The following is a 19,276-nucleotide window of genomic DNA, read 5'->3' as shown; positions in this document are numbered from 1 at the left end:
AAACACACCCCCGTAAATGATTATCCACGCCATATCATATTGGCAATGACAAAATAAAAAGTCATTCTTATCCTCTCGCCCAATACACGTGTCAACCAAAGATCATGAAAGCACAATTTTTTTGTATTCCCTTGGAACAAATACGCAAAATCCCTTAAGTAAACCGGTTTTACGGTTCAGACCGGGGTGTCACGCGCACAGGTCAATATCCCAAGATCGAACCGCATCCACCACACGACGCGCCTAACCCCAAAAACCAAGGGCACTTCTAAATCTCAAAAAAGCCCAAAAGCTTTTATTTAATGACGCTTATGTCCCACACCAGTCCGTTCACAATTCTCAACGGTCACGTCACCCAAAGCCTATCCACAAAGGGTAACATTCGTCAATACGAAAAAGATATTCCTTAAATACACGAGTCGCTGAGGGACATTTTAGTAATTTAAATTAAAAGTAATACCTTATCTATATGGGGACCACCAGATTTCCCTACCACCCAAGCATTTTCTTCGTTTCCCATTTCGAAAATTAAAAAATTGAAAACCTTTTATTAAAATAATATTATATTTTATTATTTCTTTGGTTTCTTCCCTTTTGCTTCTTCTGCGGAATCCCTTCTCATGGTTTGGCCAGTAATCTAATTCTATCACTCTCCTTCTCTCCCTCCCTCTCTCTTTCTCTCAAATTCTTTTTCCTTGTATTTGACGAAATTTCTTACGCATTGGTGATGAAAATCGGTTCTTAGATCTCTGGTGTTTTTGATTGAGACATCAATGGTTAGCTTTCCCTCTTTTAATCTTGCGAGTTTCTTGTTCAGTGTATATTTTTGTTAATTTTGAGTTTTCAGCTAGATTTTTCGTTTTCTAGGGCTGTAAATTTTCTTCCAAGACAAAATGTAGTTTGATTTTTGAGTGCGAAGGAGAGGAGAAGAAAGTAATGAAAATAAGTAATTTTTGTTCTATTGATTCATTGAAAAGAAATAGTTTAATTTGTTGAGTTTAATTACTCAATTATGTTTAGTTCAAGAGGCTTGGTTGGTTGCTTATGCTTCATGATATATTTTATTTTTTGGGGAATTTTCTGCAATTTTTTTTGTCAGCAATCAACAGAAAAAAAAAAACCTTTCAAGGTGTTTATTAGATGATTACTTTGCGTCTGTGTATGTAATTGTGTTTTTCTTTCTTTGTATTTTTTTAACCATGCTTTTGGATGTGTAATTACTTGTTTATCGTTTCAATCAGAAGAACAGTTTACCATTGAGGATTTTGACTAGTTTCATTATTATTTTGATGGTCCGTACATAATAGTCAAAATTTTTTATAGATTGTGTAAGCGCACAGGTACTCCATCTTGAAATATTAAGGACTGCCCTTGTTAAGTAACCAGATTTAATATCTTGGATCTATAATTTTGAACTTTTTCTGATAATGAGACATGTAAAATTAACAAGGAAATTTGCTTTTGGTCTTTTAATTGGACTTTCTGGTATTTTTTTTTTTTAACTTTGATATAATAGCAGCTATGTTAATGCATTTTTCTTTTCTATTTTTAATAGGCTTCATGATATGAGGTGGATTTTCCACATTTTGTAATATGAGTTCATTAGCAATCAATAAGTTGGGAAAATGTTGGATCCATTTACTTGGTTATTAATTGTATTGCTCATTTCATTATCAGTTTTTTGTTTGAAAGCTTCAGTTTGGTAGAATTGTTTTACGTTTGTGTTTTACCCCTCCTTTTTTTGCAGCTCAGCACAAGTTTTTGACAGATGGGCATTATTGGAAGAAAATTTAAAGAGATAGACTGACAAGCTAACTTGGCACTTCTTGTACAGAGGTTTACTAGAGATTGGTTGTTTTAGATGATACGAGCTGGTTGCAGCTTGTAGAAGCTGCACTTAAGTATGTTGATAATATTTTGGCTGCTCTTTAATCATATTCATACCTATGATGAGAATCGGGTTCCTGTCAATGCTGTATATAACAAGCTACAGTTTAGCACTAAACCATATAAGCAAGCTAGTAACTCACACTCTGTTGACAGAGTAGGCACCTCTATCAGGAGGTTCTTAGAAGTCCATTGACAAATTTTTTATTGTCATCTTATACAATTCTAATAATGGAAAGGTGAGTAGCTTGGTCATTCACTTGGTTGTGCAAGATTTCTGTTCATCTCTGTTGTTTATGCCACTTATAATAATCCTTGTTATTTTGTTCTCAGATATAAAATTTTGGAAGAGCTTGGTGATGGTACTTGTGGTAGTGTATTTAAGGCTATCAATATGGAAAAATACGAAATTGTGAGGAACTCTTTTCATTATCTACTTTTTTAGATTTTATTAAACTCTGTATACTCGTTTATTTTTGCTTATCATTAGTAGTTGGTTCAAAATTTATCACTTGAAGTTTTTGTTGCCTAGAAGGATATAATTGGGATAGAGTCTGTCATATGATTGACTTTCTACATTCTTAATTTGGGGTCAAATATAGTTTGGCTCACTATACTGAAGTAAATATGGAAACTTAGATTGTGTTGACTACTGACTCGTAAGACTCTCTTTATATAATCATATGCAATTGTTCAGAACCTTGGCAACATACCAACTGCAATTTAATGCAAGAAATGACAGGCGCATAAAAATATCTAAATATGAGTTAGGGACCTATGATTTGATTGATGTACTCTGAATGTTGCCTTTTTGTTTTTCAGATTGACTTTTCTAACATCAGAATTCATTACATTAGCTAAGGAACAAAGAAATAATACAAAGCATCGAGAATATATAAATTAAATAATAATGGAAGGAAGTCACATATTTCTAATTTAGGCTGCTAATAAAATAAGAAGAAGATTTTGACTAATTGACTAACAGAACCTTGTTAAGGGTTTTCTGATATCAAGAAAGCATTGCCTACCTTAGTGATTTTTCAATACCTGTGTCTAATTTCAATGTTCAAAGATCATTTTTTTAACATCAATAAATAAAATTGTGAGAAATCTAATTCTCATGAAAAATGAATTACAGAGTTAGTTCCATAAAAAAATGATGACAAGCTTAAGGGAGGTTTGTAGATACTTGTAATAAAAGGAAAATATTTGTTTTCACGGTACTGCGTGACAAGTGACAACCAAACTAGTAATTATGGTGGTTAGCTCTTGGCAATGTGGTTAATTTCTCATAAGGGGCATGAGTTGAATATGCTTTGATGCTCTTTCACTCACATGAATTTGTACTATTAAACAAGAAAGTTTCTCTCATTTTTCCCATGTTCCCCCTTGCACAATTTTTTTTTGGGTATAGTTTTTACATGAAAAATGTTGCTTTCCTTCTCAATTAAAATAAGAAAAGCATTTCAGATTGTCAACTTATCACTGGTTCTACTATCCACTAAAATTTCTGCAACAAAAATGTAAAAGATGATCAAAGAGTAAGGGGACTTTTGATGCTAGGTGTTGCAAAGAAAATGTCACACTATCCTTAATGGGTTTCTCTAATTACTTTACTGCTGTGTTTTAAATTTATATTAGAGTGAAGCTGGAAGGAAAATCTTTTATGTAGTTCATATTATAAAGGTTTTACTTCATGATTCTACTTTGGTCATTCAAATTATAATCCTGTCCCCTGATCTTAGGTTGCTGTGAAGAAAATGAAGAGAAAGTTCTATTTCTGGGAAGAGTGCATGAACTTGAGAGAAGTAAAAGTATGTATGGTAAAGTTTTTGCATGATGAAATTGTCTCACATTATATATCATACTCAATAAACTGCAAAGCTTGATGTTTTATTCTGCAGGCCCTTCGTAAACTGAATCATCCCAATATCATAAAGTTGAAGGAAGTTGTCAGGGAAAACAATGAGCTATTCTTCATTTTTGAATACATGGTAAGGGATCTTTTTTCCAATTTCCCACTACTTTTGATGGATGATTTATGTTTGTCTTATTTGAAATCCCCAGAGAATCACAAACTGTCTCCTAATATTAGCATAGCATGATTAGTGAAAAAGTGACTCTGTAGCATGACACATGGTTGCTATATCATGCGAAACATGATTCTATTATAAACCCTTATTGATAGTCAGCTAAACTAAGTCTTAATCCAAAACTGGGTGGGGCTGAACATGTGAATCCTTAAACTTAGCACATATGTACTGTGATATGTATAGCCTTAATATCCATGTATAGATAGTAGTTTTTATTACTTTTGCTTGGATAGGAATATCGTGCTTTGAAACTAACAGCAAAATGACTGTTTGTTGGCTTGCTAATGCTTCTTGTGGTCTTTATCTAACCAGGAATATAACCTATACCAAATCATGAGAGAACGAGAAAGACCTTTTACTGAGGAAGAGATTCGAAGCTTTATGTCTCAGGTGCTGCAAGGACTTGCTCACATGCACAGGAATGGATATTTCCATAGAGATCTAAAACCAGGTAAAAGATTAGTTCTTTTACTTACTATCTGCTCCTGGTTTTAGATTTCCCTTTTCATCTTCATGGAAAAATTTATGGATTTTAGTAGCAAATTTGTAACCAAATGCCTATCACTTTCAGAGAATTTGCTGGTGACAAATGATGTTCTTAAAATTGCTGACTTTGGACTGGCTAGAGAAGTTTCATCAGCACCTCCTTATACTGAATATGTTTCCACACGGTGGTGAGCCATCTTTAAGTGTGGAATTTTTTTTAATCTGTTGAGCCAATATGTGCTGAGAACTTTCTTTTTTTTTTTTTTTTAATGCCTTTGTAAGTTGTAAATATTGTTTGTCTTGATGTTTCTTTGGTTGAACCCATTGCTAGGTACCGGGCTCCTGAAGTTTTGTTGCAGTCCTCAACATACAGTCCTGCAATTGGTACATTCTTTTCCCCATCCATTTCCCAAAATCTTTCCCCCTTTATTCTTATAGGTTGGTTTGTTTTCTCTCTGGCCCAAGTCGACAGAACATGGCCTTCCAATTTGAGTCTCACTTGTCAGTTATCAGAGTGGAAGTTCAAACTACACCCCCATTCATTTACCAGGGATAAATAAATAAAATAATAGAATTTCATTTCAGGGGATACAAGATGTGATAACCAGTCATGGTCACTGCCAGAATGCTCTTACTAGGAAATTAAATGGCAATGCATTTATTAAATGTTTTTGAATGGCCAGAGGGTATCTTACATGTGCTTGAAAGGTTTGCATTCATTAATGAGTCGACTTAAGTATGATTCTGAGCAATACTATAAAATTTTGCTTTCTTTTGTTAAAAGATATGATAGATCCTGTTTTCTGAAATACTATATATAAGGGAGATTATTTGGAACCAAACCAACTAAGAAAAACTGAATGAACTTAAAATTCAGACTGAACCAAACTGATATTCAAGTAATAACCAAACTGAAAAAGGCAAAAAACTTACATTTATGTTTTCTAGTGGAATTATAAAATTAGGAGTCACATACGAGCTAAATGAATCTGTGTAGTGATGCTTCTCATTCCTGCAAGGTGCAAGAATATTGGTTTTAATTAATCTGCACTGCCACCCTTTTCTATACAGCAATTTTATAACTATCCACTGCAGGTTTTTGTTCTTCTTTGATTGATTTCTAACAATGGAAACTGAAAAATATATGCAGACATGTGGGCAGTTGGAACAATATTAGCTGAGCTATTCACTTTGTCCCCTATTTTCCCTGGTGAAAGGTGATTTAACTGTTATACTTTGTTGTGTGTCCTTGATATGAAAGACGCAGATGTATATAGAATTGTGCTTGCACAGGTCCATTCTTCCCTTTACCCTCTGGCCTCAACCTCCAACACCTCACAGTCAGTTAATTAATTATGTTATAGTTACATGGGACTTCATGTCTAGGAAGATTTCTTTATGGCTAGTTTTTAGGTAGTTATTTGCTGGAACTTGATATTTTTTTTCTGCCCCCAAGTAAGCAGGTCTGAGGTCACTGAACTAGCTTCATGTTAAATCATTCATCTGCTTATAATGCTCTAAAATTTGTTTGTGCATTTAACTTGACCAAACAAGAAGACATCAATAGTAAATGCATTTCTATTGTAAATTACAACAGCTTGGAAACATCATCATTCTTCTTGGCACTAAGGAAATTAGCATTAAGTTTGTTATGCCATTCTATTCTTTCTATCATGTGCAAAGACGAGGAGTCTTTTAACCTTACTCATGGATAAAAATTATGCCTCATTATATTGATGGATTTACATTATTGATGAAGAGATAGACTTAGAATGCCAATAAAGTAATTTTGTATAACCTTTATGGTCATGCTTTGAGAAAATTTCTTTTTTCGCTTGTAAATTTATTGGTTGGTCTGCTCATATGTGTGGAACAACACTTTGGTATATATGTCTCTAAAATTCTGTCAGAACTAATTGAATTTCATTTCTTATGAAATGAATTTCCAATGGCAGTGAAATAGATCAATTGTACAAGATATGCTGTGTTCTTGGTGCACCTGATTGGACTACATTCCCTGGAGCAACAAATGTATCTCGGTTGATGAATATTTGCTATTCAGAGGCAAGCTAATCTAAATATTTTCAGTTTATATATTGTCTTTTTATGCATAGCCTTTGGACTTATTGCTTCTATTATTATTATTATTATTATTATTATTCATTTTTATCATTATTATTCTTGGATAGATTTTGCCTGCCAACCTATCTGACATCATTCCCAACGCTAGCTTAGAAGCCATTGATTTGATCATGGTGGGTGTTGATACAATGTAGTTCCATTAGTTTTCATTTCCAATAGATTACCATTTGGTAAAATACAATAACCAAATTTTAACGTCTTCTATGCTTCTTCTTTCTTTTCCAAAGCGATTATGTTCATGGGACCCATTAAAGAGGCCAACTGCTGAACAATCTCTCCAGCATCCATTTTTCCATGTAATTATGTCATGTGCTCCTTGTGTTAATTTATGCTTTGCTTTTACATGAAATCAGTTTGCTAACATTTCTTGAATAGGTGGGTATGTGGGTTCCTTATCCAATCCGAGATCCACTTGAACTGAAGCTAAATAATATAGGTGAGTTTCTTTAAAGTGCTGGATTCCAACATTTGTACCAGTGTTTATTTCTTTATGAACCATTTTCCTCTTGTACTAATGAGCAGGAGCGACGCCAAATCTTGAGTTAAATCTGTGGGATTTTGGTGCTGAACCTGATGATTGTTTCCTTGGCTTGACTTTGGCCGTGAAGCCCAGTATTTCAAACTTGGGTAAATAACTAAATATAACTGTGCTTCCTGCTTGCATCTAATGCCAAACATAGGAATAGTGATGCGGCAGGTAAAAAAAATTCTGTTCTGACCTGCCATCTCTCATTTGTTTCTTTCATGGTTAAATTTTAAGTACTTCATAGGGCAAATGCAGTACTTTTTTTTCCCCTAGGCGGTGGGAATAGATGCTCAAGTCTTGTACGAATCAAGTGGGAATTTATAAGTTATAAAATTTTGGGAATTATGTTTGAAGTTTCCCTCTTAAAGGAAATAATGTGTGACCTATGCAGCTCTTGCTAGAGTTACTTTATGAGTATTGTTTACAATTTAACGTCCATGATATACTCTCTCTCTCTCTCTCTCCCCCAATATATATATATATATATCAATTCTTTTGTTTTTTTCCACTTTCTTTTTAAAGACAGACTAACACGTTTATCTAACACATTTCCTGCAGAAGCAGTACACGATGTTTCTCAAGGTATGGAAGAGGTGAGTTTGCACAGCTGCATTTAAGATTGTTACAACCTAATTGTACTTTATGACTTCATGTATTTGATGCAAATAAAATTGCTACCTACTGAAATTTTGCAAATTCCATTGTGCAGAATATTCTGTTTTGCTCAGATTTCAAAAATCATCAAGAACAGTCAGGTAGCTGTTTAGTCATTTCTCCTAACTAATTAAGCGGGCTTTTACTAGAATGAAATAAGTTTTATTTAGTACTCCCTTTGTTTTACCCAAAAATAATTCCTGAGCATCCTTCATAATTTGGTGGATACTCTAGCCAGAATTTTTTCTATATAAGCTTCCTGAGAAATATTTTATCCTGGAAAATTTCTTTGTTGAAATGAACATCTGGGTGGAAGTTAAATATGGCTGTAGTAGGCAGGTCAAACCATTTTAACATCAAGTACCTTTATGGTATTTGGTGGTAGCAGATAGTCCCAACTTTAAGTTGGTGACATTTCTCTGTCCTTGTTGAGTGTTGACAAGTTCTACCAAAGGCAAAAAGGGCATTCAACTTCTGGGATTCATCATAATCCTGTATAATTGAGTTGTTGCTTAAATACAATATTATAACCTTCAATTTTATTTGTTTTCTAATAAGATTTTACTGGATTTATGTTCCAGTGTTGTGGTCACTCCTATCGCCTAATCAAAATGGTATCCACCCTCCAGTCGAGTCATCATTGTCACTGTCCTTCAGGTAAGTTGTGTGCCCTGACTCTATTGCTGATGTTAAATTAATCTGGTGATAATAAAGACAGATGGGTTATAATTTTTGTCAACCAAGAATTTCACCTGCATGTATCGATCTTTCATTATTTCTTCCATACTTCCGGGGCTGTTAACCTTCACTGATGGGGCTTTTGTCTGTTTAAACCTTAATGTGAAAAGTTATCTCATGATTGTCATCCAAAAATAGCTTTCTATTCCCATTCATTATTGTACTGCTAACTACGGATTCTTTCCTGGCAGTTCAATTCAGCATCCAACAGTTGTTCCACAATCATCTGGGTTCGCAATTACATCACTACAGCCTAACATCTTAGATTGTCCATTGTTGGCAACGTCCTCCCCATTTCAGCAAAGGCATTACCATTGATCAATTCTACAACTTGGATCCAATAAGGAGGGTGTACAAATAATCTGTAATTTATGGTACTGTTTGATTTTGTAAATTTCATTGGCACTTCTATAAGTTTCATCATTCTGGCTTGATGCAACTTTTAGCTCTGTATTGCAGAAATTAGAATACATCCCCTGGAAAAAATGCCAGGCAGAAAATTTCCAGACTCAAATTTACTTAATGGAATTTTTTAAAAAAAATCTTTCTTTATTATTTTTCTAAAGGAAGTAATTTTATTAACTATAATTTAAATAATTTAATTACACCTGCCATTTTTTTTTAAAGTTAGAATAATTAAATTATTTGAATTCTTGCAAAATTATAGAGGAAACTAAAAGGAAATGAGAAATTTATCCCGTGCCAGATGTAATGTCCTCGTTAGTTCCAAATAGCACGAATGTGCTTTGAACAAGGAACTTGCCTTTGCACTGCCAGTCAGATGGAGCTACCTTCTTGGCATCCATGGTAACTACAAGAGCAAAAAAGGAGCACAACAGTCAGCTTTTCGCAGGTGCTGTCTTCTGCAGATCCAGCAGAGTAGAGGGAAGAAGATGCACTGTGAGGATGGCGATAGATAGGTGAGGTGAGCGGTGTGGATGATCAGAAGGGTATTCCTTCTGCCGGCTGGTAATTTTTTTTCTTAATTTTTAAATATTAAAACAAAAATTAAATTATTTTTTTATACAAAAAGATAAATTGTTAAAAAAATATAGGATTTTTTTTATTATAAACTTGATCTTAATTTGAAAATATACAAAATAATTACTTTTTATAATTTTTAAATTTTTTTAATTTAAAATTCTGATTTTAAACATATTACTTTTATTTTTTCATACTCATGTATTTTTTATCTAATCAAATAAAAAAACAACAATATATTTTTTTTTTAACCTTCACCACCAAAGGACCAACGTCTGCTTTCATAAATATGAGGCTTCCAAATTCATACAAAAAGGTTAAAAAAAAAAAGGCAAACTAACTCTTACATGTATTTATTGAGAGACAGAGGGGCTAAGGATGTGGACAAGAGATTTAAGTCAAAATAGCCATAGGAGAAAGAATGAAAAATGGAGCCATGGTCAAGACAGAAATAGACAGAAATATATTATGTTACATTTAAATTTTATTAAAAAAAATTTATTACGTCTTAAACTTTTAAAATATTACTTAATATATTTAAAAAATATCTTAATTTCACTTTATAAAATTTAAGATATATCACGAATTATTTATAAGAATTGAGATATATCACGAGATGTTTAAAAAATTCAGAACGTTATAAGATTTTTTTAATAAAATTTAAAGATAAATTTATATATCCTGCTTTTTTAAGAGTAAAAAATGAAAATATATTCAATTAGCCAAACACATCTCATTTTTTTCTTTTAATGAAAATTAAACAAAAAAATAAAAAAAAAACTAAAACATTACCGAACACATTCTAAGCTATTAACAAAATTAACAATTAATAAACAAAAAGAAAAGTAAATAACGAGTAATTTTTATTTACTCGGATATATATTCAGTTAATTATTGATTGACATTTTAATTAAAATTATGATAGATCTCATATAAAAATACATGTATATAATTTTTTATTAGCTGATATTAACGTTTATGTAGATAAAAAATTTTTGAAGATACAATAGGATAGCAAATGGAAACAAATAATCCAAACTGCTTTTCTTGATAAAAAGAAACGACTAAACCTTTCAGCTTACATCACCACATCCACGGCACCTCATGGAGGAAAAAATCTAATGTTATATGAATGGCCAAATTTGCAACAACGTGGCATTATATTACCATGAAATAATTTTATGAGATATTATTAAGTGTCCAGTGCTCATGCCACACTTTTAACAATTATATAATTTTATTTAGGTAATTATTATACACAAATACTTAATTTATTAAATTTTAATTTTTTTTATAAAATTTATTATTTTTTAATTTAATTTCATAAAAATTAATATAATTAAAAATTAAAAATTTTTAAATTAATCTATTGATTTATTAATTATTTTATAAATAAAATTACTTAATTAATGGTTACTAAAAAAGAAAAGAGAAAAGGAAGTGATAACTGTATATATTTTATATATTTTATTTTTTTTAAGAAAATAATAAAATTAATAAAATAGAAAATAAAATAATTTATAAAATAGTAAATACGTTAACTTAAAAGCTTTGAATTTGCTTTGAATTCTTGATTAATTTTTATGAAATTAAATTAAAATTTAATAATTTTATAAAAATATTTATAAAATTATGTGATTACATGTGATATTTATCTGATTTTATTTTTCACATTATAAAGAGAACTTATATTTTTATGAGAGAAAAAAAAAAGTTATTCTCGTATGCACAGAGTATATTATAATCTTCCTAATTTTATTGAATTAGCAGCATGCATGCGCATGGAAACCTCAAGTTATTACAAAGCCTAAGCAGTGACCCAACAGAAAGCCCAGTCCTAGACAATGTCTTTCATGTCCTCAACTAAGTCTGCTGACAGATTCATTATGTCAGATATCATAATCTATGAAGAAAAATACATGTTAAACTAAAAAAATAAACTTGCTCTTGAGAAAAATATTTGAATAAAAATGAACGTTCGACTCAGAGAGTTTAGATATTGATTATAGATGATGTAATTTATATAACTACCTAAAAACTAATATAATTCTATCATGAAATTTGCACATATAACACATATAATAAATAATTCACTCAGTATTCATACGAGAAGATAATTTAAAGCTACTTACGCACCCAATGCATCACGTCAATACATAAATCTGAGAATTGATTCCCTATACAGCTCTCTCAATCCAAATCTTACCAACGAGCTCAACTCAAGCTGGACTTTCACTTAAATCCAAGAGCAAGATTAACTCGAAGCCGTGCCTCACCCCGTCGTTCCATATCTATAAAGATCAGGTTCCAACGAGACTAGCTCAAGTTGCAACTACTCATCTAATCCATATCTATATAAACCATATATAAATAACATACTCAGCTCCAAATTATTTTTAGGGCGGTAATCACAAATAAAAAACAATAATTAAATATACAGTAATCAAAATGTTCCTAATATATTAACTATTTATGTATATAATTAAATATTTATAAAATGTATGAACATCTAGATATATAATTAATATTGAAATTACAAAAATAATCAATATCCAACTTACAAACTGGTCGACTCGATTATAGCTATTTCGACTAGAGAGAATAAAGGTTAGCCGGCACCGATCACCTATACAGACATAATGACCTCTATCAATTATTGATAAAATTAACTAATTAATTTAATTAAAAAGGCAGGAATAATTCTTAAGGTCTTGTCAAAATTTTGGTAGAGTCTCTCCTATAACTGGAGCTAACCTCCTTGCAAGAAAAATGTAATAACAGTAACACGTAGGGCCTTAAACCCACAACAATAATTATAATACTCATCCGGGACTTAAAAGAAACCTAATTTAGGTCCAATTTTTCAAACTTCAGTTTGGATCTTTAACTCCTTTACAATTCAAATAATTATTTTCAGCATTTTAAAAATTATAAAAATATTCTTGGAGGTTCTCCACATCGTCCTGGTATTAATTAAAGTTATTTTACTTAATTTTACTAAGTCAGTAATATTTTACAGATTTAACTAGCTAATTTAATCGAGGCACAAACTGCACAACTTAAGTTAGGGATTACCTTTGCAAATTTTGCTACTTGGAATGTCTCCGAAATGTCTGAAAATACTAGGATCGGTTATAAACATGACTACTTTTCGGGACAGCCCGCTGGACACCCAGACTGGGCTAAAAACTCAGTCTGAGTCTAGTAAGCCATTATCGATCCGATCGCACATAAAAGAAGTTCATAAATTATTAATAATTATCATATAATTATATTTTATTTATGGGCATCGAAAAACTCAAAAATCTCACTAAACGATCTGGACCGTCTATGATTACCTTTTCGAAATGGTCTCGTCTTAAAGGTCTCGTCGTGCTGAATCCAATGGTTGTAACACCCCTAATTTTTAAATTTATTATTTTGTAGGTAAATATTAATATATTATTTTAATTTTAATTTTTCAGAAATTATTTGAAATTTTTCGGATTTTAGAAATCGGGTTCGATTTTTCGAAAATATAAAACCTTAATGATTTTTAAAAATTTATTTAAAGATCACGTGACAAACTAAAAATATATTTAGACTCTACAAATTTTTCTGAATTTTCTAGAATTTTTTCAAAATTTTTGATCCTCGTTTTCGGTCCCAAAATAGAGTAAAAAATTTAAAATTTTGTATTCTGAATCAGACTGGCCGAATCGAACCCGACCGGATCGGACCGGCCTTCTTCTTATTTTTTTCCTCTCCCTACGCGTTCCCGTCGCTCTTCCTCTCTCTCCCATTTTCTCTCTCCTCCCTCCTCCACAAGCCATGCCGCTGACCTCCCCACCTCGGCCCTTCCCCACCGTGGCAGCCGAAAACGATGCGCGAATTCCTCCCCTGCGGGTGCGCGACGCTCCACCTTCCCGGCCAAAATTCGGCTGATTCGGCCACCGATTGGACCGGGTCTTGTGTCAAAACATATCTACACCTTAGGAGCTTTCCATAGACACCAAGAGCACCAAAATCTATCAAGCGGTCTGCCCAATTTTTATCCGGGAAGTTTTAGCCCATTTCGACTTTTGGGCTAGATTTCTCACAAACCGTGAACTCCACGAGAAAACCGAGAGTACCAGAGCGTTCAATATAAATTTCAAAATTTTCTGACATCGTTTTTCGATGGGTCCCACAAAATTTCGTAGTGTTTTTCCGAGAACTAAATGATCCTAGAAAATTTCGTAAAAATTATGTACTAACCCCCGTGTTGTGAGCTTCGTGTAGGTACCTTCAATTTGTAGAAATTCAATGGTTGCTCGGGTCTGTAAATTTCCAGCCAGACAGATAGGTTACTGAAAAAGTCTTGGAATTGGATCGAGATTTTGGCTATCCCGCCATTCTCAGATGTCCCGAGCGTGTTCTCGATGTCGGAATCGGTAGGTAAACCCGAACCTTACTTTTTCTTAATTATCTAGTGCTTGAATTGGATTAAAAATCCATAAAATATTCGTGGTAGCTTAAAAAATTATAATTCCTTTTGCATTTGCTTAGTAATAATACTAAGGACCGTGGAGCAAAATTTTAGAATTTTTAGAACTCATTTGGATAATTTTTGCAAAAGGGTTAAATTATAAGGAGTAAACTGTAATTTTTCATATTGTGATTATTGAGTTGTGGGTGTATGGTTTGTGGATATAGAAGTGTGTTTTAAACCTTTTCGCAGATTAGGTAGGTCCTAGGTATAGGGGAGACTCTGCCGGATTTTCGGCACGACTTAGGAGATCTTTAGTCTTTTCTCAGTTTGTATTGAGTAAAATGTATTAAATAATTGTAATAAAATTGTCAGGTGAACCGGGACAGTCTTCCTCCTCCGCCCAACCACCACAGTGACTGCGGTTAAGTCTGTGAGTAAAATATTAATTTTAATTGTAATTTCGATATTATTATATGTTCAAGCATGCCCGTGCATCACTTATATGTATGTATCTATGTAGTTAAACACTAGGTACGTTTGTAGTAATTTGGAGCAGTGTGTGTGCGTTGGCGTGCAAATGGTATAGTGTTGGATATGGACAGGACAGGTAGACACGGCTTGAGATCTTCGCTGGGACTCGGTCCTTCAGGGTAGACACGGCTTGAGATCTTCGCTGGGACCCCGTATTTGGTTTATTAAGCGAAAGTCTGGCTTGAGATCTTCGCTGGTAGAGGTTAGATTAAGAAGGCTGTATAGGGGATCAGCTCCTATATATGTATTGTTTGACATTATCGGGTGTATGAGTGCTCCAAATTACCTTTTTGATGTGATTTGTATGAAAATTATGACGATGTTGCATTTTACTTTACAAGGTGCATTAGCTTTAGATAGCTATAGAGATTATAGTTAAAATTGAAATTTTACTCTATGAATCGAACGCTCACTCTTGTTCACCATATTTTTTTCAGGATACAGGAGATTTTTTATTGAGTTCTAACCTACCTCTCTCCCTCGCAGGTCATCTATTAATGTCTGTAATGTTTGTATAATTCTGTTAACTCCTAGAATTTCGCATGTGTTAGAAATAATTATTTGACTTGGATCTGTAATATATTTGCCATGTTGGACCTGTAAACTTATTAAAAGCATGTATGTTGGACTGGATGAGGGAACCAAGTTCCCATTTATTTTTATGACATTTGATTATGAGGAGGGTGAGTTGAGCTCCCCAATTTATTATATATTGAGTTTACAAGTCGAGCGAGTAAAAAACTCCCCGTTAAATGGTTCATTTTATGGCAGTACTCTGTCTGATTGAATTTTTGAAATTGGGCTCAAATGGGCCTTAGAGTTGGGTTGAGGAATAGTTAGGCTTACTACGGGCCTCGGGGGCTTTAGGCTGGCCCAGGTCCTAGTGTCAGTCCGGCCTATAGGTTGGGTCGTGACAATGGTGGCCTTGGATTACCGATCCGATAGTCGGATTGGTCGAAATAGACCCTATAAGTTTTTGTTTCTCTTTTCTCGATTCACTGGATTCCGGCGATGATAGGGAGTGGGGTTGGTTGAATCTAGTAGCCTAGAAGAAGAGGAGTTGAACACCGATGGTTTGGCTCTGATTCGATGTCAAAATCTTCGAAAAATAGAAAAACACAGTTTGCCTCCCTCTTGCTCGTTTCGTAAAAAAAAAAAACAAGCTGGCCATCACTATTCACCATCTGATGAGCCTGCGTCAGTGCTGTTGATGGTCACTAGAGCTTCGTCGATCATTGCCAGTCGCTGGTCTGGCCGAAGGGACAGTGAACGGAGAGAGAGAGAGAGAGAGAGAGAGAGAGAGAGAGAGAGAGAGAGAGATGTAGGAGGAAGAGAGACTTTTTTTTTTTTTTTTGGGGTTCTATTTCTTTGTTTTGAAAATTCTGGTTTTTTTTTTTAACTTTTAATTACTCTTTCAGCCTTTGAACTTTTTAGGTATATTCAAATAGGTCCAAAATTCTTTTATTATATTTAAATTAATTAAAACTTTGGTAATAATAGTAATAACAATATATGTAAAATAATATTCATTATAAAAAATTATTATTATGAAAATACTAATTTATCACCATGACTATAACAGTAATAAATTAATAGTCTAATTAAAAATATCTCATATATAAAAAATTAGGTTGTTACAGACATAATATGTTTAAGAGGAAGTTCTAAGGAGTATTTTTGTGAATTCAGAACTTTGGAATTTAAGAGTTACTAGTGAAGAGTCTATCTCATGTAAAATGTTTGTGATATGAAAAAGCTCATGTGCCTTAGGTGTTCATGTGTATGTGTGAAAGATAATTTAATTACAAATTGTTTGTTTTACTTACTAAACTTTACAAAATTTATTTCTTCCCCCTAACCCAGGTGGAGAGCAGCAGGACTAAAGGTGGTATTAGAGAAGTTAACAAATATTAGAGAAACTAGCAAACTAAATTTTGTGTTTAAGGATTGTATTATTGGACATATATATATATATATATATATATATATATTTAAAAATTTAATTTACTGCGCTTGGCTTTAGAATGTTAATCGGCTTTGTGTAACATGTATATTAGGATCCTCATACCTTAAATGAACCCTTATGCATAGGGGAGAGCAGTTTTCGTTTTAAATTGAAAAATCGAATCGAACCGAGTCAATTCGATTCAATCGGTTCGGTTTTAAAACTCAATCGGTTCGGTTTGATTTATAATTTTGATAATTTTGGTTAATCGGATCGGTTCGGTTATTTTCATAAAAAATAAAAAAAAAATCGAACCGAATCGAAATTATTAATATATATATCAAGGAAATCAAAGAAAACCGAACTGAACCTTAAGATTTAGGTTTGATTAGTTTAAAACCGAACCGAATCCAATTGGAAATCAAATGCTCAATTTATAAATTTCAATTTGATCGGTTTAAAACTGAACCAAACTGATATTTAATCGGTTTGATTCGGTTCGATTTTCTCTTATTAATCGATTTGATTTGATTTTTAAAATTTTTGATTTTCGATTTTTGATTTTATTGGTTCAATTCGATTTGGAACAGAACCGACCGTTTGCACACCCCTACTTATGCAAGTAATGATATAAAACTTTTTAAGATGGATGTATTAGAACTTCAGCATTAATTTATAATGTTGGAATACCTCAAATTTAGAGTTGTGTTTAAAATGAAAAGATTTTAATACAAAATTTGCTAAAATTTAAAACTCTACAAAATGCATTGAATTCATAAAATAATAAAAAAGAATAACGAAATCAACAATTTATAGGCTTATTATGGGTGCTAATTGTCTTAAGTTGATCATTCTCTAGTGCTAATAACGGTCCCCCAACGTTGGTAACAATCCCTCAATAGGGTCATTGCATTAGAACTTTGGCCTCACTATTTTTATACAGCTCAATAAACCTTAAAATAAAAATCAAATTTTATTAAAAGTTTATTTAATATTACTGTTACTGCTTTTGTTTAGAAAATACATTTTTAAATTTATTAATTAAATAATATTAAAATTTAAATAAAATTAAATTTAATATATTTTAATTATAAAAAATTTAAAATAATTAAATTGCTGTTTTTAAACAAATTTTTAATAACATTAAAATGATGTATTTTCAAAAAGTATTTTTTTTATATTCACTTTTAACTTGAAATGGGACCAAAAGCCTTGGCTAATGCATCAAACATAATTTAATTTTATACACACACATTTGTTGAATTAATTTATGCACATATAATCCATTGTTTTTGTTAAGGATATTTTATAAGTAAGTCTATATAAAAATTCACAGATTAATCTTCTGTTATAAGTCTATCTAATGATTTGGTTCTTAAATTTTATTTTTATTAAAAAATAAAGCTCAATTTACTATTAATAATTTGTAAAATATCAAGATTGCCTCTTGTAATAAAAAAAAAAAATATATAAAATAGTCAAGAACCCAATTGGGCATCTATTCCAAGATGCCCTTTTCTTCCTTCTTTGCACCCTTGCCACTTCACTGTTCCATCTTTCTTGTTAAAATTGAAGCTCTCCATCATTGCTATCTCTTGGAATTGAGACGATCGTTGATGCTAGTTTGTTTTTATGTGAATCTTGCAACTATTAGCCAATATATAATTATAGGGTAAATTATGCATAAATAAATAAAATGAGAAGATATTTTCTAAAAAAAATAGTGATGTGGTATTTTTTTTTATAGTATTGTTATATAATTAATATGTGATATTTTTTTATAATAATTATTTTATTAATATTATAATAAATAAATATTAATATGAAGTAATTTATAATATATTAATGACATATATTTATATCTATATTATATAAATAATTTTTAATTATTTTTATTATAAAATATTATATTATTTTTATATATTAAAATTTTAAAAAATATATAAATTAAAATTATTAATAATTAATACATTAATATGAATAATTTTCATCTGATAAATGATATTTTTTTTATAATATTATTATTATGTAATATTTAATTTATAATTATTTAATAATTATTTGTTAATAATAAATAATCATTATCGCATTCTTGCAGATATTTATCATGCGGTTGGACTTTATTGCATACTTACGTCACTAGAGCAGAAAATATATAAAGAAGGTGATTTATATTTTTTAAAAGAATTTTTTTTATTTTTTAAATTTTGATAACCTTATTAAAATTAAATATATTTATATATTTATTATTAATTTATTATTATAATAAAATAATAAAAAATAATTTTTTAAAAAATATTTTTCATAAAAAATATTTTTTATATATACATTATTTTATGTAAAATAAATTGAAATTTAACAGGAGAAAGGGCAATTCTACCATTAAATAAGATTATGCCGTTTGAAGAGTATAATTTAAGGTTAACTAACGGTAAATTAGATCTGATTTTAATAGAAGGACCAACCAAATCATTATTCAAATTTAAAACAAAAGCTAATTTGTTAGTTTGTTGTACTTTAAAGACTCGCTAATAAATTATCCTTTTGTTAGTATTTTATGAGAAAAAAATCAATTTAAAATTTTTATTTCTAATAAAAATTGTTTTAAATATAGTAAATTATATTAACTACAATTAAGAAATTATTAAAATTTAAACTTTTAACTATTTATATTATGAAATAAATTTGGGTAACTTATTATATAAAAATTTACAGGATACATCAGTCCAAACTGTAATTTTTTTTTTACCGGTCAAACTGACAAAAATAAAAGAGTAATAGGAACGAGTGTATGCTCTTGTTGTTGGGACTTGAGAGGGTGGTAAAAAATGGTAGACAGTGAA

At 31.3% G+C, this 19,276-nt stretch overlaps 1 protein-coding gene across 1 annotated transcript; it reads left to right on the top strand.

Annotated features, from left to right (window-relative positions):
• The first annotated feature begins 563 nt into the window (after positions 1-563).
• Positions 564-9,078, top strand: LOC110666107 (serine/threonine-protein kinase MHK). Its single transcript, XM_021826486.2, has 18 exons — positions 564-776; positions 1,748-2,126; positions 2,221-2,299; positions 3,633-3,701; positions 3,792-3,881; positions 4,293-4,431; positions 4,552-4,654; positions 4,798-4,850; positions 5,617-5,683; positions 6,422-6,530; positions 6,656-6,721; positions 6,836-6,904; positions 6,984-7,044; positions 7,131-7,235; positions 7,693-7,727; positions 7,844-7,889; positions 8,370-8,445; positions 8,718-9,078. Exons 2-18 carry the CDS (start codon positions 2,119-2,121, stop codon positions 8,842-8,844), a joined length of 1,302 nt encoding a protein of 433 aa, XP_021682178.2. The 5' UTR covers positions 564-776; positions 1,748-2,118; the 3' UTR covers positions 8,845-9,078.
• The last annotated feature ends 10,198 nt before the right edge of the window (positions 9,079-19,276 follow it).

The sequence above is a fragment of the Hevea brasiliensis genome, chromosome 7 (assembly GCF_030052815.1).
Source record: "Hevea brasiliensis isolate MT/VB/25A 57/8 chromosome 7, ASM3005281v1, whole genome shotgun sequence".
Taxonomy (NCBI): Eukaryota; Viridiplantae; Streptophyta; class Magnoliopsida; order Malpighiales; family Euphorbiaceae; genus Hevea; species Hevea brasiliensis.
The sequence above is the reverse complement of the archived record's forward strand: the minus strand, read 5'-3'. Positions and strand labels throughout refer to the sequence as shown.